Genomic DNA, 26,184 nt, shown 5'->3' on the forward strand with positions numbered 1-26,184 from the left:
AAAAAAAGCTTGGAAAAAGGCCAGAAAACAATAAATTCAGCTCCCATAGACTTCATCAGGTTCAGCAGGGACTACTAATTGGGTTCACCGAACCTCCTGTGGACCAAACTTTGCCTGGTTTGCCTGTTCCTACTTGTGAGTGATTGAAGAAATAAAATCTTTAATGCTTAGTAAAAAAAAAAAAATGCAATAGATAATCTAAAACACATCTAAAAAAAATGTTAATAGGCAAGAATTTACCACATAAACACTGCACATAAAACACATGCCTTTTAAAGAACTCATTAGTGTGAACATGATGACATCTACAACACAAACTGACACCCACAAAACCAACATTTTTCAATGTGAGGTTAATCTAAAAACTGAACACGATGGATCAAGATATTACACTGGTCATGTAATAGACAAAATTACTGCTGTTTTGAGAATTGCTTAGCATCTGGATCTGATATTTACAGATGACATGCTGTTCTTCTTAATAAGAATGAAACATTGTCTCAGTCAGGTGAGCAAAAGGAACAATTTAGATGTTGGAAATTTTTCTGTACAGCTCCTGGCAGCTGTGCCTGATCTAGAGATTGAGATTGTGATTCAGCATCAGACGGTCCGTAAATAAAAAAGTATACAGCAAAGCATTTCGGGACACAGCTTAAAAAATTTAAATATGAGTAGAATAAGAAAGACAAAAAAGAAAGGGAAAAGGATGGAATAGAGTACCTGACCAACACATACTTTAGTCCCTAGAACTAGAAAGCGATTGTAAATGGAAACTGAAAAAATGAAAACCAAGTTTCAGGTATAGTCTAAAATCATGTCTTATGGCCGGCTGTGCATAGCCAGCCATACACATTTCGAATCTTGGTCGGTTCAGCAGGAACTGGACGAGATTTGAACCATTAATGGGCTGGCTGAATGTAGCAAGTTGATCGATCGTCCAACTCGGGTACAACCAGCCTGCTGGATTCTCTTGCGATTATAGTGAACTTGCTATAATAGATATCACTGTCTTCTCTCAGCGGGGACGGCTTCCCCCCACCAGCAGAAGACAATGGCATGGCAGGAGGGACTCCTGCATCAACACTATCTGGAGGAATCAAATAATTTTTTTCAAATTTGCTAAGTGTATGGCCAGCCTTACTGTCAGAACAGGAACTATTGAGAAATCAGGGCGGCACAGTGGTGTAGCACTCTCACCTAGAAGTAAGAAGGGTCGCTGGTTCGAATCCCAACCACGACACTACCTGCCTGGAGTTTGCATGTTCTCCCTGTGCCTGTGTGGGTTTCCTCTGGGTACTCCGGTTTCCCACAATCCAAAGACATGCAGGTAGGTTAATTGGATTCTGTCCAAAATTGGCCCTAGTATATGAATGAGGACCTTGGATTGTGGGCTCCTTGAGGGTAGGGACCAATGTGAGTGTGCAATGTACAGGGATAGGGATAATTGCAGACGCTCACTCAGGTTGAACTGGATGGACTGGTGTCTTTATTCAACCTTAGCAACTATGAAAACTATGAAACTATCAAAAACACAATTTTAGAAACGCAGGGGATGGTTACAACTCCAGAGTGTTTTTCCTGTCCTGATAACTGCTACCCCCTATTTCTTGTATGGGAGTTACAGCGACAGGAAGTAAAGATAAATCTCCCCTTCATGGGCTTACAGACAGGAATAAAAGATCTGGCAAAAAATGTGACGCTTCCTGACTAACCAAAGCAAAAAATAAACAAAAAATGACTGGGGACACAGCTTTTTTTTTTTTTCCAATGTGAATTTATCATGGTAGAAGGATTTACAACTCTTTTTCTCTTTAGCTCTGCTTCACCACCCAGTGAAAAAGAAAGTAATTTTAACATTAACTCCACACTTCCACCCTGGGATGCGATTGCTAAATTATCTTTCTTGAGGGCACTGATCAAAGGTAGATAAACAAAAGCACACTGCTCAGCACTGAGAAGTTAAACACATGCAATTCATCATTCGTGTAAAAGATATGCCACACAAAATAAATAAGGTGCAGACAGCACAATCAACAAGAAAACAATAAAAAGAAAAACAACTTTATACAACTACAGCAAACATCACTGAAAACTGCTTCTGTGTTTTCTACAAAGAGCGCTGGGACATGCAGAGGGTAACTTGGTAATTTTGCAAGTCAATGGTGGCACCGTGGATAAGCAAATGCATGGGGTAGTAACCATTTTCAATATTTAGTTCAGGTAGAGTTTGGAATTATATGCTTTAAGAGTTTTAAGAGTAAGAAATATGCCCTCAAAGTTTTTTCACCCTTTTGCCTAACCCCCCCCCCCCTTCAATTTGCCATACTTACCTAGATCTGGGTCTTGGAGTGAGGTCTAGGTAAATATATATATAGCTATTTGGGGGTGGGGTGTTCTAGATCTACTTAATGGAGTGGGGTACAAAGGTATGGAAACTTTGTGGGAGAATATTCTTACCGATAAACACCCCCAAACAACAGAAAGGAAATATGATTTTAGGTTTTGTGAACTATAAAGCATCCTAGGACTCCTTTTAACATCCCCTGAACCCCTTCATCCTACAGTTCTCTTACTGAATTTAGCCATATATGTCCACAGGTAGCCTGAAAGTGAAACATTACCACAATTTGTAAATGTAAATTCTGCACTATATACACTGTACAGTACAGTACATGGTATGATTTTTCATTTTTTTCCTTCCTAAAGAAATGTTAAAAATAAATAAAAGCCCATCTTAATATAAGTCCCACTTTTACTATTGCAAATCCTCAACAACCTACTTTCTTTCAATAAAAAAATAGAAAAAATACAAAGTGCTCCAACCCCAATAGCTACATTAAAAATGATATGAAAAACCTGTGAAAAAAACATCCACAACAGTGTGAAAAATGAGTGAAAAAACTGCTTGCTGCTTACTATATAACACAAACAGTATATACCACAATAGGCTCCAATGTACCATTAATATTACAAGTGCTTAAATATCTCCTGTAAGAAAAATTACAAGTGCTTAAATATCTCCTGTAAGAAAAAGTGCAGCGTGCATATAGTACAAGCACATTTTTTTGGTTTTATCACCTGCAAAAGTGGTGGTTGAGCTGGTAGTGATATCAGTGTATTTTATGGAATTTGCCCTTGGAAATAAGACACCATCATAGTAAATAAAGTTAGCGCTACCCCCATCACACGCATATACTTTCTTTCAATATCTTCAATATCCTCAGCAATACACCCAAATACAACTTTTACAAACTTTCCTTTTCCTTCTCAATTCCCACTTCTGGATTACATGTTAAGGACACCTCCCGTAGTACTCAGTTTCTCTAGTACTCTGTCCCAATTGTCACCAGACACTCACCAAATCTTTGCTCACACCCACAAAAACATCAATTCAGAAACTCATACAACACAGAACATCTCTATTCTAACGCTTGCTCTATTTGGGCATCTCTTATAGTAAATCCCCCTCCAATACAAGCACCAATGTCAAATCTCCAATTTATTGTATACTTGCTCTCATTCCTATTATTTTAATGCAGAATTTCAGGCTCAAAAAAACTGGTTGTGCCATGTTATTTAGTACCAAACGTACACGTAATTTTCTGAAATCATAGCCCATTAGCTGAAAGTAAATGGAGCCCTAACTTTTTTTGCACCTCGGTACTGAAGATCTCTTCAAATCTTCACCTCTTTCAGTCACTTCCTCTCTATTTGCATACAATAATGACACATTAATGTGTAGAGGTTAAAATATTTCCAGCCAATAAGACATAACTTAAGAGAGAAATACCTGCCTTCACAACACAAGAACTATGCAAAGAATGTACCAATGGGTGACCCCTTTGCCTAAAGCACATGCCCTGAGACACTAAATTTTTAATTCACAATTCACTATAGCCGCTAATACTTTTAAATGACTTTTTTTCCTTTAGAAATGTGTTTTTGTGCAGGGACTGTTCTAAACACGGGAAAAATGTGCCATTTTATACAAGAATACTATAGACACCCCCGAGATACCAAATTTAAAGGAATATTTCACTTTTATTGTTTCACTTTAAGCATTATTATAATCACTGCTCCCAAAAGAACGGCCATATTTAAAACTTTTTTTTGCATTGATACATGTCCCCTGGTATAGGACCCGGGTCCCCAAACACTTTTTATGACAATAACTTGCATATTAGCACTTTAGATTTTTCACATTTGTGTCCCATAGACTTTAACGGTGTTCGCATGTTCAAACTAAATTTTTGCCTGTTCGCATATTCTGCTGCAAACTGAACCGGGGGTGTTTGGCCCCCCCTATTGACAACTATAAACTGTATATCATGAGCCAAATTCAATGAGTTACAGCAAAGCTTTAATATTTGCTGAGAGTACAGGCAAATTTGATGACATGGTCCTTACCACACATTTTACTGGACCACCACACCACTGGATTTACAGCCTTTTAAACCACGGTTGTTAAATAGTTATATATAGCAGAGTGGCAGAAAGTGTCTGATCCCTGTGATGATCATTTAATTAGTATATAAATTATTGCCCTTCAGGGTATATTTTTAAGAGTAGAATGTGTTATGCTACGTTATCATGATGAAGCATGAACAAACAACATTATCTGTGAAGCCCCCAGGGTCCATATGGAGCACACACATATCGTACATGTGGCTTATGTCAAAGAACTTTATGGCCGCAATAATAAGTTGCCTTGGTTGCAACTACATAGCTTTGAATAAGTAAGAGCAGTGGAATCTCTAAAACTGCTCAGCCATGCCAAGTGTGTGCCGATTATTATTTTAGGAAATGTATCTTCTTCTGATCTCTCTCCACTCTCCTGAACACCTAGTTTCCCCTTTGTTCTTGTCTCTTATTGGAGATCGCTGTGATCTGTTGTCAAGCGACAGGTTTATAGGTTAGCTGACACCTTTGCTCCCAGGAATTTTAATTAACTCCTCTCATCATCAATATGGTAAAGAGCAGTTTCCATTATCGGAGGTCAGTAGTGTGTTGCAGTGCCGGCTATGCCAGCCATCAAATTGAAGAATTAATGACGTGGATAATTGTCTCTAATGCAAGAAGAATTTGCATGGAGTACAGACTGGAGTGATAATTGGGGTGGAAGGAGAACCTCGTGGTCTTGCTGCTCTTGCATAAAATGGGTGACTGATTCAAACCTGGCCAATGGAGATGGCTATCCCTTCACCAATACTTTTACAAATGAATCCATCATTTGAGCTTACAAAGAAAACACTCCAGGTAAATATTGTGACATCAAGAGAGGGCAAGTCTGTGTCCTGCACAAAACTGGAGTACAGAGAAAAGTGACAAGGCCCAGCAAGAGATCAAGAGGTCATCACTTAAACTACATCACATGCTGCTGTGCAATAGTTACATCCAATTCCAACCTATTGAACACCAAATAAAAAAGATAAGATATCATGATTGTAGCTTTATTCTGAAACCCTTTAGAATCTCAAATGCCTAAAAACACAATTATTGAAATATTTTGCTAGGAATTTAGGATGATTGTATGTCCATCAACAATGGCTTAAAAAGAATGCCAATAGTTTTGCGCAAAATATGCTACAAACAATGAAAGAAGGAAAGGCCAGAACTGTACTTGGATTTTGTTACGATTAACATTAACATTAACATTTTTAGAGTATTTGAAGCGATCCAAAAACAGAAACAGGAACATCAGCACTAAGCCACATCAGCCACCTCTACGTGTCTACAGGTCAGTTTATTATTCCTATTGAGCACCCTGAGAACTTTCATTCCCTGAGCACCTTGTAAGCACATATTAAAGAGTAGCACCAATTTTGTTATGAAAAAACCTATCTTTATTGATGATCTATGTACCTTGCAAGGATTGTAACAAACTTTGTTTCAGATTCTGAGGAAATAGCTGTTTGTCTATGTCCCTGTGTGAAGTGAATGTGAATGAGAGTGACTTTTTCACTATTGATCAGCTGCTGCTCTTGTGGTGTTCTATAGAGGGAAGTGGCGGGGTCTGAATCCATTTAAATGCCATTAACCTTTTAGGAATATCTCAATAAAACATTTTTGTTGAAGAGGATGCAAGGATTCCCAACATCAGATTTGTATCTTAGTGGAGACTTCTAGGCAAATCAGTAAGTCAATCATACAAGCAAGAAATTACATTTTTTAGGGGTCGTTCTGTACACCATCTGTGTACTGAAAACCTCCAAGTTGCCATATTACATTGAATTTTACAGAAAATGACAGTGCTGCAGACTGAAAAGGAAAGGCAATTTCGATAAGGTTATATATTACGTTATGGTTTGTGTTGTAATTATATATGCTATATTATTTTATTTGCATTTTTTTTCCATGAAAGTGGAACTACATTTTAAACAGTTCTCCTGGTCCAAAGTCAACCCACCTTCTCCTTCACTTCAGTGCCAGTGCTTCACTTTAAGGGTGACCAACAGCTACCAAGCCATGCAATAGGAAACATGAACAGTCAAGCAAACAAACCTTTTTAGACCACTTGAGAGTTGCTTTAAGTAATTCTGTGATTGCTAGCTTAAAACACTGCATATAATGCCAAATTTGTGAGCCCATTGAAAACAGTGCTGCACTTTTTTTAATTTCCAAAGAAAAGCTTTTTGGTTCCATTTGGAAAACCATTCTAAGCCAACCATTCTAAAATCAATTTGGCCTGGGGGTTAAAAACAACTGACGAGCCCTTTTATGGCAGGAACAAGATTTCTATGGGCTAAAGAAAAGTACCGCGTGCCATGGTGCTGTACTGACTAGTGGGTGACTAGTGGGTGTGAAGTGTTCCTACAGCATATGGTTTATCTTTTTACATCTAGCAGAATCAGCTTCCTTTGCAATTCCCAACATCCATTTACATGACTTCTAAACCCCTGTACACACGGTCGGAAATTCCAATGGAAAATGTCTGATCGGACCATGTTGTCAGATAATCCGACCAGGTGTGGGCTACATCGGACTTTTTGGCGTCGGAAAGTCCGACCAACAAAGTTTGAGAGCTGGATATAAAATTTTCTGACAACATGATCTGATCGGACTTTGATCGTTTGTAGAGAGTTCCGATCGGACAAAGTGTCACGCATGCTCAGATCAAATTACGAGACCAAAGCTATTGGATACTAGCCTGAACGTAGTCCCGTCGTAACAAACGAACCTCATCATGTTCCGAATGATCGGATTTTCCGATAACTTTGTCTGACCGTGTGTATGCAACACCAGTTTAGGACAAAATCCGTCTGAAAAAATCCAACGGATTTTGTGGTCGGAATGTCCGACCCTGTGTACAAGGGCTTAGAAAAGCGAAGAAAGTCAGTATTGGAAGACTTTAAGCTACCAGATGCTGGGTTGGCAGCTGTCAATAAAATGCCAGCCATGTGTCAGTGACTGCAGGCCCCATTCTGATCAATGTCTGAATGACGAAGTATCTCTAATCAGGGACAATAGCCCAACATATCTTATTAGTAATGACTCAATGGGGAAATACCTTTCTTCCCCAGGCCTTCACTGGGTCTGTACCTTTTATTTTTTTGACAAGAACCAACATCGATGGTAAGAAAATTATATATTATATAATAGGTAGGTCTTTTTACTTACAGTTTTGTTTTTGCAAAGACAGGACATGACAAAACATCTACAACAAGAATAATTTTTCTATTTGCAGCAGGGTATTCTTAAGCATATATTCTACATACTGCATATTCCTAGTTCTCTGATTGAAGTTTACTACTGTAAACCGTTGAGGCCAAAATAAAAATATAAAAAAAGAAAATAGTGGTTTAGATGAAGGAAAGATCTGTGTAACACTGGTGCAACAAAAACGGTGTTTTATCATATAATTGTACTTTAACATAAAACAATAAAACAGTTATTTTTCCTTCCTCCCAGACAATGCCCTATGTGCTCATTAAAGTAGCCATCATTTGCACAGTTGCTCTGTCAGACTGGACTTTAAGTAAAAAGTGCACCCCAATGATCAAAGGGAATTGTGTACTGAAGTTAACCTCAGCCATTGCGTGATTCCTCCCTTTGTCCCAATAGTGATTTCAAAGGAGATACACATGCAGAAAATATATTGCTTAATTTCTCCTGTGCTGGTGTTTAGGGAATACAGTTTTTTTTTTTCAAATACGTTTTGGAAAAAGCAGTGCAGAAAATTGTTTTTCCATAAATTCCTTAGTCTGGTGGAGAAATAAATCCTAAATAAGGTAAAATAACACAAAAAATATACTCTGAGCTAGACAAGGATGATGTGAAAAAAAAAGCTAAAAGCAAAAATAGGAATAAGAAAGTGAAGGCAGTACCAGGACAAGATCCAAGGCCAAAGTATGCATCCCCCAAAATGAGCGCTATAATTCAGCATCATAAAAATTTAACAAGGATTTAAAATGGTCAAAAAGTTATGGGAAGGGGCGAAGGAGTTAATACAATATAAACAATGGTGGTTATCATGCTCAATATGAGTACCGGTATGTCTTTGCTAAAGCCCATAGGTTACAAGGAAAATTCCTCCACTAGTGGGACCCCTGGTTGCAGCAGCCCAGTTGTTCACTACAACTATGAACAAAAATGAATTCCTCTCTTCCTCTCTACTACCAACCCATGAGATTTCATACCTCTCCCAATGTAATGTAATGTAATACTATAAATTAGTTTATGATTAAATTCCTATTCAATGTGTCATTATTTTGGACTATGTAGGTACTGTATACTTAATATACTTAATAACCTTAATGTCCTAATTCATATTATTTTTACCAGCTCTCTCCTTTCCCTCTCTACCCTCTCCTTGCTTCTCATCTTTACCTTACCTTTCACTACATCTATTAACAACCACTGTCTTATTGTATACCGTTGAATTGTTGTTTGCTTTAATTTATCAACAAAACTTTTTCAATAAAGATATATTGAAACTAAAATATAACAATGTTTAACGAAAATATTACCTATAAATTTTACAGTTACTAAACTAATTAGGATTAACTACAAATTGTATTCTGCCATCTCGTTTCTTTTATAAAGACACTAGAATCATGTTTCTGGTACAAAGCATTTTTTTAGATGTGGTGCTACAAACATCTAAGCACAAATTCAAACAGTTTACAGAAAAGTGAACAAAAAAAATACTAAGAGAAGAAGGGAATATAGGAGTCAATAAAAACAAATTGGGGTTTGATAAGAGTTAATATGTGCTAAAATGTTGTTGAAAAAAAAATAAAAAAAAATCTTATATAGGACTATCTGCATGGAATTTTGTACTTGCTCTTGAACCAATGCTCCAATTTACTTTCACTTGCTTAGGACCTTATTGACCCGGAACCCTCTATATAAAACCACCCCTTACTACAAACAGATTATATATTCTTATATTTATTAGCCACTATGTAGTGCTAGGGCCTACTATTTGGATTTACATTGGATTCATTGTGTTAAAGCGGGGTTCCACTGCCCAAAATGTTTTTTTTTTTTTTGGTACAATCAAAAAGATTTTCTATAAACTTATAACTCACTTTTTCCAGGTTTTCAGTTTTAAAGATGTCAGTTTTCTCTTGTAAAATCAACTTTTAAATGTTCTTAGAGCCAGTTTTCATCTTGCCTGTGGGCTGATCGACCAGCTTTGTATCCCCAATCTCGTGCATGCGCAATAACTTTAATTAGGAGCGCCGTCAACAGCTCAGGTTGCCATCGCAATGGGCGGCGTCGTCGGAAGTCCCGCAACGTTGTGATGGCAACAGAGCTAAGCCAGGCCGCCGCACTGACTCCTGGGAACAATGACACAAGCTCGGATAGAGGATATTACAAAATATCCGCACTAACCACGCCCATATCCGCAATTACAAGATACAGGAACTAGACAACACGAGAAGAAAAAAAAGGGTACAGTAGAAGAAAAAAAAGTCCAGTTTTTGCTTTATGACATCTATTTAATCAGCTTGATATATTCTCTTAAAATCGGGTGGAGCTCCGCTTTAAGTAAGTTCTGTACTAAATGGTTGTTGGTAAAAAGAGATTGTAAAATCAGAATGCAACACACGGTACTAGCTTTAAACAATTTAGTTACCACCTACTGTACATAAATTTCTGGGATCATTCCATAGGTATTTAATACCTACAAGACTATGGTATACACGCCCTGGTAGTATTTTCTTTGCTCCAGGCTTCAAACAGAAAAACAAACTTATTTTAAACAAAGAAATATTGTTCTTACCTTAACAGAGGGTTTATGGCAATAGACCACACTCTGTCATCCGTCTGAATAGTATGAAGGCATTGTGCATCTGTACCCGATGAGAGGGTCCAAACCTAAACAATTACCAATAAAACAAAAATGATAACAATGCACAATGGTTAAGGGTTCATCTTCTTATCTAGCTTCAATATTTTAATTAGAAAAATATTTTTGAATGTTCAATATAGAAAGCATTGCATTATTTTTTTCAGTTTTGAAAGGAAGAACTAAAACCCCTGCCATGTTCTTTTTTGTGGTCTGTGTCCTGATGGGGGGAGATCCCATCACTTCCTGTCATAGAGAAACAACAGACTATGAGGTTCATTTACTATGGGCAAATAGTGCACTTTGAAAGTACAGTTACACTCATTTTCCCCAGAGATTAGCGAATGTGGTGACACTTTTCTTTGTGAAGAATACCCAATCAGGTGCAAGGAAAAAAAAAAACAGCATGTTTGCTTGCACACTGCACATTTTTGGATTATAGAAATCAGCAGAGCTTCATCACATTCACTAAGTTTTGGGGAATATTAGTGCAATTGCACTCGCAAAGCGCACAATCTATTTGCCTTTAGTAAATAAACCCCCAAATGTCTACAATATTAGATGAATTCCCTCTTTACACAGTCATTGAAAGATTTTCTCTCTTTTTTTGCTGGAGACAACTGTAATATTTAGGATTTCACAATATCTTCTGTTTAGGTGACAACAGCCCACAGCACAACTATAAAAAGGTATGAATCTCCACTGAGGGCCACATGAAACAATAGCATTTTTTTAATTTTTTATTTTTTTTACTTTTTCCCCCCACTGTACTCAAAGTAAAAAAAAAAGTTTGGGCTATACATACATATTCCTTCACTCTATCTGGAGGTCTATTGATAATGGTCTTGTATATCTAAATCCCAAAACAAAAATGTAACACATTGCAGCTTATCATGCTTTAGATGTGGAGGCTGCATTTGTTTTCTTTTTACAGGATTTTTTAGTTTTTCTTTTCACCTGGTGATCTTGCGCTAAACACACTTCAAGAGTTACCTAAGGCTGCTCACCAGATTTGGGCTACAAACCCTTTCCTTAGGTGTTCTCTAGTTCACTGAAGATAGCCGGGATGTCTGTTGATGTCTGCAATCTCAGTTTAAAGCAATGGAAGTTACAAGACAGAGACAAGACAACAGGCAATTTTTTGTACTTGTGGTAAAAGTACTTAGCTGGTTAAAAGAGCGTAATGCATCAAAGGACTGGTAAGCTGCAGTATACTAACTTTTGTTCTTGGGTTACAATATCTTTTAGAATGGTTATTCACGTCCAAAAAACCCAAATCTTCACAAATCCTTGTACAAACGCGTTTGTTAATTAGAAAACCAGGACTGTGTGTTACTTATGTCAACAGGAATTTAGTATCGCACCAAGAATAACCAAATGAAGGTGCTGAGCTTAACTAGCCTAAGCTTCCATATCTCCCACAGGTTAAAAATATTGCTGGGAGCAGCCTATCGCCTGGCTATCACTAAGGAATGTACATTAGCAGCTTCTCTAGGCTTAACTGTAATCAACACTCTGCAGGGTCCTCAAAACTGGCCACACGTTACACATTCGGCACTCCCATTAACTTGTGACTCCTCTCTTGTGGCAGAGGAAACACTTCAAGTATAAATGAATAATAAATACAGAGCGGCACGAATGCTAGGTCTGGTTAGAATTATTTACCAGTACTAAAATTTTACCAGAGCAGGCTTTTATTATGCATGGAGAAATTGGGTCATGTGAAGGGGCCAATTAAATACTATAAGGTATGTTATAAGAGAGCTCACACAGGGAAAATAGAAGGTATACTACAACAACATATTCGATCAATGCTCTTCATACACGTCTAGATTTCTCTTCTGCAGCATGTAAGCTAAACATCAGAAAAGCAGATGATTTCCCCATCTATACCAAGCAGCGTGGACGGAGGAATCTCCACTGATGGCCATTGTATTCAGCCAGCCATGGCATCAGCCTGAATACCTGCACAGTGACTGCAGTCAACTTTAAAACTGACTTTAGTCCAGGTAGGTGATGCCAACGGGGGTCACACATGGATAGAATTTCTGCCAATTCAGTAGTAATTTGCTGACATTTGAGTCATTTATGGCCAACTTAAGAGTACAAGGCATAACAGCTGAAACACCACCAGTTATGGAATAGCAATAGACATATACAAATATTGGCAGCGCTATAAACTCTAATGATATAATAAAATACCAGAAAGAAATAATAGTCATGCATGTGGATTCCTCCTATCCCTCAGAGGATCTCACAGCTACCATCTGTTTAAAGTGCTCTTGCTGTGGCCACCCTCGTGGACCTATCTGCTATATATATATATATATATATATAGGCACACGCTTCCTCTTATTTGTGGTGGATTTTTTGATTAGAACCCAACCTATCACTACCTCTAGAAACTATTGCCCTGTACACACGGTCGGACTTTCAGACGGAAAATGTGCGATCGAATCGTGTTGTCAGAAAATCCAATCGCGTGTGGGCTCCATCTGACTTTTTCCGTCTGAGGTTCCGACACACAAAGTTTGAGAGCTGGATCTAAAATTTTCCGACAACTAAATCTGATCACTTAAATTCCGATCGTGTGTAGACAATTTCGACGGACAAAGTGCCACGCATGCTCAGAATAAATTACGAGACAAAAGCTATTGGCTACTGGCCTCTTTATAGTCCCATCGCACGTGGTCTACGTCACCTCGTTCTGAACGATTGGATTTTCCGTCAACTTTGTGCGACCATGTGTATGCAAGACAAGTTTGGGCCAATATCCGTCAGAAAAATGTTGTCGTCGGAATGTCCAACCGTGTGTTACAGGGCATAAGAGTTCTCTCTTACATCCTTCAATATGAGGTTATGTTTCGTGTATCCAAACCCATGCGAGAGATGAAACCCTAGACGCAGACCCCATCTTCTGTGGAACTGGATGTACAGTGTATACTGTGTTTGACGGTCTGGTTGATTTAAAACTAGCTTATCAATGTGTGACCTACACCCTCTGATGCAGTTCGTCCTGGGAGATTGGATATAAGATATTAAAACAGTGCGTTTTATCTGCCTATAAGCTTGTCAGATTCGGTAAGAGTTTAATTCAGAGGGGGATGTGAGCACTCCCCTGCTTCTTCACGTGTGGTGGTGTTGGTGACAGTCTATCATCTCACAAGTAGGAATTAAATCTACCCTGGACAATCTCATGGATGTTTAGCTGCAATATATTATGGACTTATATGCACTACCTCGATTTCACTGCATGACTATTATTTCTTTCTGGTATTTTATTATATCATTAGAGTTTATAGTGCTGCCAATATTTGTATATGTCTGTTGCTTTTTGAACCCTGTTTGGGCTTTATGGTAGCAGCTTGAGCCTTAAATAGCTATAGGATATTGCTATTTAGGAATTTTTGCAATTTGCTTAATCCATAAGCGCTTGTGTGAGAGGAAATAGGCAGTTTTCTACACATTTTTGTAAGTTATGGAATAGCAACTCCATTAGGAATAATTTATATCGACAATGTAATCTTCCCACACTACATACCATTTTTATAGTTTTAGAAAATTGTGGTACCACCATGTCCTTAAAGGGTATCTATGGTCAAAATGTAAAATTATACATTCATTTCTCCTTTGTATTTCATTTATTTCTAGCCTACACCTATTAATATGAATGACCTTGAAATCTGTAAACTTACTTTGTCAAGATCCCCACACATTGACTTCCTTGAATTCTGTGACACATATTCACTCTGTCCTGTGAGTAGGCACTTCTGTGTCACACATTTCACAGAGCCTGTGTTCTGTCAAAATGGCCAATTCATCATGATCTCCAATTACGTCACTTCCAGCAACTGTAAACCATCATTAATTGGAAATTTTGATGACTTGCTGATTTGACAAAACACCGGCAAGCATGTACACTCTGGCACAAGAAGACTTTGCTGTTTTGATACAACAGCGGGTAACGAGGAAAAAGCTGTCGCCGCTGCCACTGAGACGGCCATTTTGTTGGTTAGTACTGGAGCTGACCAACAATATCCGCTCATAATACTGTGTAACGGAGTGTACACAGTTGCTGGTGTTGTGTGAAAACAGCAAGTCGACGAAATTGGGAGCGCTCCCGACCCACAGCTGGGCACTTAAAGAATCACGTACAGGTACGTGATTGTGCCCAGCCGTGCCATTCTACGTATATCAGCGTGAGACGGTCCTTAAGCAGTTAAAGAAGCTTGAACTGTTCTCATTCTACCATGCCATCTGTACTTTCTAAATCACAGACAGAGAATGCAGACAAGCAGTAGGCAGAGTTCTCAGTTCATTTCAGGCTTGCTTGTCACATGCTTGTCCAGGTCAGTGTTTCAAAAATGATTGAAGATAGAGACAGCCAGTCTTATTTTCAAGAAGATATCAGCAATAGGGAGTGGCCATATCTTTCTTGGTCCAGTTTTTTTTTTTTATCATCCCCTAGGGAAGGAGTCCTCAAACTTTGGCCTACAGACCACATCCAGCCTGCTACAAGTTTTTATTCAGCCCACAGCTAGGGTCAGTGCCATATCCTTAGTTAGCACTGATTAAGGCTTAAGGTCAGCAGAGGCTGCTAAGGATCTCTGCTTCAGATGTGATCAGGGACTCTGATGGGTACCCTGATGTAAGCAGGACTCTGATGTTGAGCCTGATGCAGGAGGGGACTCTGATAAGTATCCTGATGTAAAGAGGACTCTGATAGAGACCCAGATGTACAAGGGCCCTGAGGGCAACTTTTTTCAGCCTGCGATTATTTTTAATATATACAATTCACCCCCCTGCCCTAATATATTTGGAAAATCACTGTCTTAGGGAATCATGAAAAGCATAATAAAAAAAAAAAACTGGTGCTGGTCTCGGTCTCTGCCAAAAGTGGAGGGTGACAGTTTAAGCAAAGTGCTGATTGACCATGAAAAGCCAAGTAAGGGTTCCAGACCCCTTTCACAAAGATTATGTGACCAGTGCCATGGCAGTAAATCACATTGAGTTGAAAATTAGTCTGCAAGATTTAAGACAAAAGGGAAAATGTCATGATGTCCTCGGAGTGATTTTACAGTATAGGCCCACTTTACTTAGTTGTATTTAAGCAGTTGTCTTTTTTTCACAGATACACATTGGTGGTATCTTTAGGTCTCATTATTTTTAAATGTAACCTAAATATAAGTTCTAAAGACACCAGACTAAATTATAAAAAAAAAAAAAAAGTGAGCCAATAAATTTGATCTGTTGCCAAAAGCACCAGCTTTATTTTCACAATGCAGGTTTGGAATATTTTCATTGGTTTGTGGGTAAAAGCCGACTTTGCCATACATTTCACACATCAGCCAAACAGTTGTTTAAACAAAACAACAGACTGTATTCATGGTGTATTTATAAAAAACAAAACAAAAAAAACCACAACAAAACCAACTATTAACCCTTCTAAAAAACAAGTTTAAATCAAGAGCAAAAATTCCCACAAGAGCAACAGTAGCATGTACCAGCTGGAAACAAGATTTCTGCATGGAATAAAGAGCGGGACATGAAATTGTTCTGGAGAAGCCAGTTTGAGCATTTTAACTGCAATCTCATATTGCTCCCAGCAGACAACGCCTGGAAGTGTTTTACTAAGTTGTACAACAGCTTGTAGAAAAAAAATGAATGATCTATCCAAGACCGGTGTCTGTTGTAACAATACAAGTCTCATCTTCAAACCATTGTTCCTCTGTATTATTTCATACGCTTCTTTTTTCTTTTTTTTATCAAAGCTTAAAGCGGTATTAAACCTAAAAGCAAAGATTTATTATACTGCAGCTTACCAATTTTTAGATGTGTTGGCTGTTATTAGTTTCTTTTTTTTTAGGTTTTCTCACTTTTATTTTCATTTTGTGATTTGGCCAATAAGTCTATTGTTTTACAATAGAAAAGCTCTCTCGCAGTTACTGGCATGGGTTGTTAGAAACAACCCTTGTAATCCATACATACAAAGAAACCCAAAAAAATAAGTTCAGAAGTTAAGTCATGTGACACAGGGAAAAAGTATTGTACACATGAAGAAAGGGAGGTGCAAAAAGGCATGGGAACCCAAGAAACCCGCTGAAATCTATCAGTAATTAGAAAGCAATTCTGCCCTACACTAGGAAATTGAAGCCACATTCCAGCTAATACTTTATAATCAGTTACAGCAAACAGTTATTTTTTCCTTTTGGGATAAAAGTTTTAAATAAATAATTTTTTTTTCCATATATTATTGTTATTTAAAAAGGCCAATATCAGTAAAAAAAAAAATATTATAACTAGTGAAGGGACAATTTTACTTTTACACATAACAGTAATTTATGAATGAAGATTGCAACAATAGCTTTAATTTATAAATGAATGCACAGCAGGACATGAACATTTGGTTAAAAAAGTGGGACAGTTGGGAACCTCAATTAGGAATGACGATCCATACCTTTATTCATGTATGGATAGAGTTGGGAAGGGTTAAAAACCTCGGTCAAGTTTATCACTGATGGGAAGCAAGCACATCTCTCACTTCCTGTTCCTGAGTAAGTAGCCAATGAACACAGAAAGGGAGGAGTCAAGGCTTTTTTTTTTTTGAGAGTGGAATTGGGGAAGGAGTTGGGGGATTATATATATAGATAGATAGATAGATAGATAGATAGATAGATAGATAGATAGATAGATAGATAGAGAGAGAGAGAGAGAGAGAGAGAGAGAGAGAGATCTTTCTCTCTCTCTAGATATATATATCTATATATATATATATATACACGCACATACACAGTATACATGTGTGTGTGTGTGTGTATATATATATATATATATATATATATATATATATATATATATATATATATATACACACACATACACACACATACGCACGATATGACTCCTACTTACAAATGGAGGAAAACAACAGGAAGTGAGAGGAAATGTACCCCTAGGAAGGGAAATTCACTCCTGTAAAAGTTATCATGGGAAGCTTTATCACCAATCCTTGTTTCCACAACAACCCAAATTTTTCAAAAATCCAGTTGTCACAGGAACAAAAAGTGAGGTTAAATCTTCTGAATAGGGGGCAACAGATAGATAGCAAAGCAAACATTATAGGAATGTTAACCTTTTCATATGCTATCTATACAAAACTTTAAAAAAAACATTTTTGGCTGGAGTTACAGTTAAAAAAATGTATCTTTTCCAACTTACATACAAATTAAACATAAAGTGTTACTAAAACCACAACAGTAAAATCAGTCTGTACATGCAGTAAACCATGCTTGCTATACTCAGTGTGGAAGCTAAGGGGTTAATCCTGCACATTGTGTAAAAAGGCTGTCTTCTCTGATCTTAAATTTCTTCCACCATCTCCTGATAGTACAGAGCCCTGGGAGCACTCTGCACATGCTCAGTTTGGGGTGTATTGCTTTATTTTTTTTTGGGGGGTGGGGGGTGTGCATGCAATCGGCACAGGGTCAATCAGCACTGTCCAAACAGAGGGTCAGGAGTCATGCAGCCTCCTAGGACAGTCAGAGAAGAAAAAAAACTATCCTGCTACAAGCTTTAACCAGTGCTCAGCCAGACTATTAATAGATGTCACAAAACTGCTATATACTGCTGATGAGGAAAGTTATATAGCAGTTTATATTCACTAAAATAATTGCATTCATGTTCTGTGTACTATGTGAAACCAGATTTAGTGAATGCAGGGTCTTGGGTTTAGTAACACTTTAAGAACAAACCTACAGAACCTATTTGCCAGGAGGTCATCATATGACCTCCTCCCATTTGCACGCTCCCCGCACGCAGCACGCTGTGATCACAGAGTCAATGAGACTCTGGTGATCACAGAACGGAGTAAGGGGCCAATCCTGGTACCTTAACACATGATCAGCTGTCAGTCAATGAAAGCTGATCACGTGATGTAAACAGAAGATCAGTAATCTGTTTTTTTTTTTCCTCCTCACAAAAAAAAAGCTGATCACCGGCATCAGGGAAAGGGACATCGGTCCCAAAGAGGAAGAGGCACAGCCACATCATCTGTGCCCACCAGTGCTGCCTTCCAGTGCCCACCAGTGCCACCAACCAGTGCCCACCAGTGCATATCAGTGCCACAAATCAGTGGCACTTATCAATTCCCACCAGTGGTGCCAATCAGTGCCTCATCAGTGCTACCTAGCAGTGCTGCCTATCAGTGTCACCTACCAGTGCCCATCACTGCCACCCATCAGTGCCAGCTATCAGTGCCACCTATCAATGGCCTTTAGTGCCGCCCATCAATGCCACTCATCAGTGCCCATCAGTGCAGCCTATCGGTGCCCATCAGTGCAGCCTATCAGTGCTCATCAGCGTACATCAATGAAGGAGAAAAATTACCATTTGCAAAATTTTACAACAAAATATAAAACAGTTTCGTTTTCGGTATTTTTAAAAAAAATTTAACAAAAAATAAAAAAACCCAGTGGTGATCAAATACCACCAAAAGAAAGCTCTATTTGTGGGGGGGGAATGATAAAAATTTAATTTGGGTACAGTGTTGTATGACAGCGCAATTGTCATTCAAAGAGTGACAGCGCTAAAAGCTGAAAATTGGTCTGGGCAGGAGGGGGTTTTAAGTGCCGAGTAAGCAAATGGTTCAAGTAGGCAAACAGTCCACATTTATATAAGCCAAGTGTCTTCCCCTTTATTCTTTCTCTTTACTATTTTAACACAGTTGTAATTATGACAGTATAAAATGTGTTTTTCTTTTTTTTTTTACCTTCATACATATATATCATAGATTTACTATGCCTTTAGTAGAGTTATAAACTGCAGTCACAAATATTTGAGGTCAATGCAAAAGTGCTTTGAAAGTGACCTAGATGTACATCTCTTAAATCTGACTGTGCCATATACAAATGCCCCATCAAGTACAAACAGTACAAGCAGCCCATCAGCAGCTGGTCGGGGCAGAGTGCCTTGTAAACGTGCATATGCTGTCAGCAGAACACTGTTGCACATGCTGTGGTGACATATGCAAGGTTGTCCTGTAACACTCCCCAGGTCAGAGACGAGGGGGAAGAGAAGGAAGAGACAGGGTCTAGTAAAGAAAAAAGAAAATGAATAAGAGTATATTACCTCTCTAAAAGACGGCCTGATAAGACCACATAAAAATTGTACTGGGTGGAGGCTACTAATCTGGCAATGCAGCAATGAATTTTTATTTTTTTGCAGTTTTATCTATGCTATACATGTAACACATGTCGTTACTTGGTCCTTCAATTAGGAGCCGACTTTGCTCTAGCTTTCATCAAGCAGTGTATTTGGGCATTTAATTGGAGACAATATTTTTTTTTCTTTTTAATGGATAGTGTATGTTAATCTAGCATAGTGTAACCAGGCTAGGGTCTGTATTTAATGAATGTCACTCACAGTGTACCACAGTGTATCTTCTTAACTTGCTACTTTTTGACATTGTAATGAAGAATTCTGCATCTCATTGCAAAGATTTATTATAAGCATCTGCTGTAGAACGTGGTGCCCTGTGATACTTCTCATGTATATTGTACTGTAATATGAACTGACACAATGATCATTTTTAAACATTGGTATCAGAAAAAAAAAACAATATATAATCGGGGTATGCTCCTGTAAGTGTTGCAGATTATAATGCATTCCTTCTTCTGTTTAATCTTATAATTACCGATTTAAAGTGGAGCAGCAGAAAATTACAAAATTGTTCCCCATACCAACCAACCAGGTGATAGATGTCACTTCTAAGCTGTAACTGAAGAATTAAAGATTACACCTGATTAGTTAATATAGGCAACTGCCCTATGAAACATTTTTTTTATAACATAGCCCTATTGTTTTTTTGAGGTCAACATGCTACCAATTTACAGGCTGTATCTGTATTATTCCCCAGCAGCTTTGGATGTACAATTGGTTGTTGGAGAAAAAGGGATGATTTGCTTGGCTCTGCCCAATGTCCTGCAATGAGGAATAATCTTCATATTTGTGGGAAATGTAATTGAATGAGACATGTGAATGACTTCTGTTAGAAGGAAGGTCTACTGTGCCTCATACTGGTCCTGTGAAGAGTTTTTTGGTTCAGTTCATCTCTTCTCACCATAACCTTTGTGGTTATACTTTCACATTTGCTAACTGTAACACATGTATTGTGCATTCTTCATTTCTTTAATCATACTTAAAGTGGAAAGAGTGCAGCGCTAAACAATAACGTGCATTCATGTGAATACAAATATCAAAATATATACGAATGTGCAGATAATCAACAGTATATAAATAATAATAACTGTGAATAAAGTTTAAAGACACATATGTTAAATGGTATCACATGTGAATAAAGTGCAATTGTGCAAACAAAAAGTTCATATAAAACTGGATTCCACCAAAGGAAGTCTCATGGAAGAAGAGAGTGTTTGGAAACGACGATCATACACCTGAAAGCGTGACGCCCATCACCATAACAATGGAGGGTTACTGGAAAGCCAGCGACCCCTCTTACTCCGAGAGGTCATCCGGCGCTTGGTTGGATCTCTGATCCACTGAGAAAGAAGTCCGGACGTTCCTCTCCTATGGCTGTGGATGGTATACACCAGGAAGTTCACAGCAACTCGGGATGCAAGATGCAGTGTAGGAAGCCTCGATATCAGAATGTTTAGGAAACAAAAGGACTCCACATAGTGTGATACTGTCTCAACATCCAGTTGATTAAGCAGTAAATGATCCCGACTATCGTTTCATCATAAATGACATCATCAGGGGTACCCCAATGATGTCATTTATGATGAAATGATCTTCAGGATAGCTACATACACATGCTGCTGCTCTTGCGCAATCGCTGCTCGAACATCAATGATTTTATCTGTTTCATATGTTGATTGTGACATGATCATAGCTTGGACTTTTATGTAAGTGTACTGCTTAATAAACGGGATGTTGCAACAGTATTACACTATGTGGAGTCCTTTTGTTTCCTAAACATTCTGATATCAAGGCTTCCTATACTGCATCTTGCATCCTGGGTTGCTGTGAACCTCCCGGTGTATACCATCCACAGCCATAGGAGAGGAACGTCCGGACTTCTCAGTGGATCAGAGATCCAACCAAGTGCTTTGTGACCTCTCTGAGTAAGCCTCCGCTGAGTAAGCCACCGCTGGCCTTTCGGTAAGCCTCCATTTTTGTTATGGTGATGGATGTTATGCTTTCATGTGTATGATTGTCATTTCCAAAAACTCTCTTCTTCCATGAGACTTTCTTTTATGGAATCCAGCTTTGTATTAACATTTTTTGCACAATTGCACTTTATTCACATGTGAGATGTCCTTTGGAATATGTGTCTTCAAACTTTGTTTACAGTTCTTATAGTTTATATAATGTTGATTATCTGCACATTCGTATATTTCGATATTTGTCTGTATTCACACTAATGCATTTTATTGCTTAGCGCTGCACTATTTTTACATATACTAAATGTGCCTGGTGTTTGGGTTATAGTGCACAGCTGCTAATTAACTTTAGTTCCTAGCGCGGATTTACCCTTTACATTTATATTTAAAGTGGAAATTTATTCAGAAAAATAAGTCCTGCTAGATCCCTGCGGGTGTGGCTATGTAAAATGTTAAAAATAAGTGCCTATACTTTTTAATGTCCAGTAATATGCTGTCTCACCCTGTTCTGCAAATGCTCAGTTGCTCTCCATTTTCAACAATGTGCCAAAAATCAGAGCCACTAGAGGCCGATCTGCTGAAAGCCTAAAGATTTACTGCCACTTGGGGGCTCTGGGCTTCAGGGGCTCTTGGCAAAATGGCAGCCTCCAGAAAGAAGAAACAGGAACAATGCTGGAGCCAATTTACAGCCGACACTAATTTTATTAGCATAATTATCAATGTGGAATGTATGTTCCTTGCCGAGAACATTATTTGTTTTATCAAACTGTTATGAGTAAAGTTCCACTTTAAATACATTCCTCTCTATTTTTTCTTAATTCACTTGTTGCTTCCTTTTAGTCATCTGTTTTGGGTGATCTGCACACAAAAGAAAGCTCATATGTGTAGTAAAAAAGACAACCCCTGTAATTATACTTATCTAGCTACCATTCATGTAATGATATTAAATATACAGTAAAACCTTGGGTTGCGAGCATAATTCATTCCGGAAACATGCTTGCAATCCAAAGCACTTGTATAGCAAAGCAATTTTTCCCATAAGAAATAATGGAAACTCAGATGATTTGTTACACAACTATTTATTCATAAATCATTCAATTTATAGTCCATATAAAAAGATTCTAGCAATGTGATAGGCTGTGTAACCATAAAATGTCCATTTATAAATGGAAGCCTCCACAAGTGGATTAGAGGCAAATTCCAGATGGAGCTACAGAGTATAAAAAGAGAAGAGAGGCACCTCCAAGTGTAGCAATATGGTTACATTTAATGAAGGTACAACATTTAGCAACTCACATTGTTGATGATTAAAAGAGGCACATCTAAGTATGCAGGCATCCGGGGTAAAGCTGTCCACATAGACCATCCTCCGCGCCGCCGACTCTTACCGTTCTGTCTGCAATCATGACCGGGAAGACTACCCTGCAGTAGAATGATCTGAAAGTGTGGGTTGAAGAGCCCGTGGAGTGCAGCGTGGAAGGGATGCCATTGATGGCGGTGCGGAGGATGGTCTATGTCAGTGATGGCGAACCTTGGCACCCCAGATGTTTTGGAACTACATTTCCCATGATGCTCCACTACAATGCAAGGTACCAGAGCATCATGGGAAATGTAGTTCCAAAACATCTGGAGTGCCAAGGTTCGCCATCACTGGTCTATGTAAATAGCTTTACCCCGGATGACTGCATAATTAGATGTGCCTGTTTTAATCATCAATCATATGAGTTGCTAAATGTTGTACCTTCATTAAATGTAACCATATTGCTACACTTAGAGGCACCTCTCTTCTCTTTTATACACAGTTGTGACTTGACGCTACTCTTATATCAAGACATTGCTTGTATATCAAGTCAAAATGTATTTAAAAATGTTGCTTGTCGTGCAAAACGCTCTCAAACCAAGGTTTTACTCTAATATTGTAGCCACCAGTCAGCAATGCATGGAGCAAGATGTGGACTGCTATGTCTAGCTTTGACCGTGTGCAAAATGTACACAGAGGATTGGGTAAGGAAATATAACAAAAGGCTAAAACAGTTTTAAACTAAGCTATACCGTATAATAAAGGTGATTTTTCACTTTACTACAATTCACTTTTGGCTGCTGACAAAAAGTGCTCACTTCTTGCCAATAATATCCAGATCACAGTAGCCTGACCTCTGTGAAAGGAAAAAAAAAAAGAATAGCCAGGAGAATTGCAGCAGCAGTCATGTCCGGCAGCTCTCCCCACCATGCATACCTTTTGAACTAATCAACTTTCAACATGAGTTGTGAGTAATGTACTTTACAGTAGAGGCATCTCTCTTAGTCACTGGAAATGTGGAACTCTGCAGTCACATGGAATGATGGAGTGACAGCTTCAAGAGGACTTACCCTTGCAGTCCTGTCTCTGGAGCCGCTGACAATAATTCCTCCATGACAATCCACGCAGTTCACATCCTGCTCATGTGCACTGAACTGGATACTGACAGAGCTGTGAACTTTATGAAGGGCGATCTTTCCATCCCTGCAGTAAGATTAGAGTCAGAGATTTATTAACTGAATCAAAGGCAGAATTGTCTTGACTTTCTTTCTCTTATTCACAAAAAAAGATTGAATATAAAGCCTGCCCTACTTAAAAATAACCGAAACATTTGCAGACAACAAAAATACCTATTAATTTATACACAACAGTGCATACATTAAATACCTCATTAGGTCTATCCAACTATTTTTTATAATACGATATTTCAAGTTTTTTTCTGATCTACTTTTCTAAAGTTTCTAATGGCGGAACTGCTCTGACCTCTAAATATAACCTACTAATTTTGTTTCAGTTTCTAAAGCTGGGAGGGCTGCCAATATGCAAACGGCTTGATCTACTAAACCAGACACCCAGAATAATGTATTGTCTGTTCCCGCACTGCTCTAAGATGATTGGGGGATCGATTGAAGCCATTTTGTGTATGCGCCCTTCCCAACCGTTGCATCACTAAGACGGAGATAGAAGACACGGGATGTTCTGATTCAGGTCTGTTCATATATAACATGATGAAGAGCGTGTGCAACAAGTGTCTGAGGAGGCATGGGGGATACACTCATGCTCTTTTTTCCCTCTTCTACATGTGTGTATTTGCACTAATGTTATTTTATATGGTCAGTTTAGGTATAAGTAAAATTAAAGGGAAACCCGTCATAAAAGAAATAGGTAGGCTGCCTTTTCTGGCCTCCCCTTGTAAAAAAGCTGGTTTTTAGTTTGTCATACTGATCCAATGGCTTCAGTACTTTTGTATCATTTATCCAGAACAGGCATGCAGGTCAAGTGTTCTCACTTTGTTTGCTGCTTAACTGATACAGGTCTGTGACTCAGAATGTACTGAAGCCAGCCAGGAAACTAGCATTTTCAGAAGATGGTTAGCAATGGATATGTCATATATTTCTATCAGGTTTAGTTTAACAACTGACCTCTATAAAACAGAACCCCTTAACTGAATAAGGATGCTAACATCTTTAAATATTCTCATATAATTACTGTTTTTCTACATTTTCCAGTCAACAGCCCTTACATCTCTTTTAGTACAGGCTTCCTTCAGGTTACCTATACACATGACATTTTGTCTTCTGCCAATGGGGCAGTCAGATGTCCAACAGCTCCCTGGAGGGAGGAATAGTCAGACATGAGAGAAAATATATATTTCAGTCTTGATTAATCCCCCTAATAATCTGGCAGCATCATAACACGCCTTCATGTTACCCCCGCCACATCACTTGCATAAATTAATAGCCGGATCAAATGTTACGAATTATGGAAGGGCTGCCAGTCATATGTTACATTGTCTGGCCATCCTACCACTCTCTTAAGTACAGCAGCTGCCATTGTTGGCCTTTTGAAAATGCTAGTTGCCTTTCTATGTCTCGCATCAATACTCACCAAATCACAGACACAGCGTTAACATAATGTAAGCATCAAACAGTTCCAAGTAAGTCAGTTATCTATGTTTGTCAGGGTTGACTGAAATATCAAATGGTCAACTTATTACATGATGTGATGTGTGTTTAATATTATTATTATTTATCACTAAAATTAGAAGAAAAGAGGTTTAACCCTAAACTGCGTAGAGGGTTCTTTACTATAAGAGCGGCAAGGATGTGGAATTCCCTTCCACAGGCAGTGGTTTTAGCGGGTGGCATCGATAGTTTCAAAAAACTATTAGATAGGCACCTGTACGACCGCAACATACAGGGATATACAATGTAATACTGACATATAATCACACACATAGGTTGGACTTGATGGACTTCTGTCTTTTTTCAACTTCATCTACTATGTAACTATAAGGGGAGGAGAGAGAGAGATGGGACTTTAAATTAGGGTTTTTTGTTTTTTTTCCCCCCTGGCACTCACCCATTTTCTTCACCTTATCACTTAATTCATCACCATTTTAACACATGCTCATTATTCATATATTTGTATTTTCTATTTCACATAGGTCCCCCTAGGGGGTTTACTCAATTTTTATGTTCACTTCACACTCATTGCACTCACCTACTCTGGAGGCGTTTGTGGCGGTTGCAATCATCCATGCAAGCTACCGTGATGCCTGGGGGCTTCGCCTTGCGTTTTTTTGGCGATCCTTGATGCCACCCAGATGGTGCGCTGATGCAAATGGAAGTTGGATGCACAGCCTTTTTTTTTAAATTCATATCAAAAAAATTTTTCAAATTTGGGCTAAT

General features: G+C 38.4%; 1 protein-coding gene across 2 annotated transcripts in view; it reads right to left on the bottom strand.

Moving 5' to 3' along the window:
• FBXW4 (F-box and WD repeat domain containing 4) overlaps window positions 1-26,184 on the bottom strand; it is a 257,249-nt gene that overhangs the window by 149,219 nt on the left and 81,846 nt on the right. For both annotated transcript variants that reach the window (XR_013262825.1, XM_077455342.1), the window contains exons 4-5: window positions 23,845-23,977; window positions 10,229-10,323 (exon numbers count right to left, since the gene is read on the bottom strand). Coding sequence is in view for 1 of the 2 variants with exons in the window: in XM_077455342.1 (XP_077311468.1) it covers window positions 10,229-10,323; window positions 23,845-23,977 (228 nt within the window). In the remaining variant the exon portion in view is untranslated. The remainder of the gene's footprint in view (window positions 1-10,228; window positions 10,324-23,844; window positions 23,978-26,184) is intronic.

Source organism: Lithobates pipiens, unplaced genomic scaffold (assembly GCF_037356315.1).
Source record: "Lithobates pipiens isolate NorthernLeopardFrog02 unplaced genomic scaffold, aLitPip1_a1.2 Scaffold_25, whole genome shotgun sequence".
Classification (NCBI taxonomy): domain Eukaryota; kingdom Metazoa; phylum Chordata; class Amphibia; order Anura; family Ranidae; genus Lithobates; species Lithobates pipiens.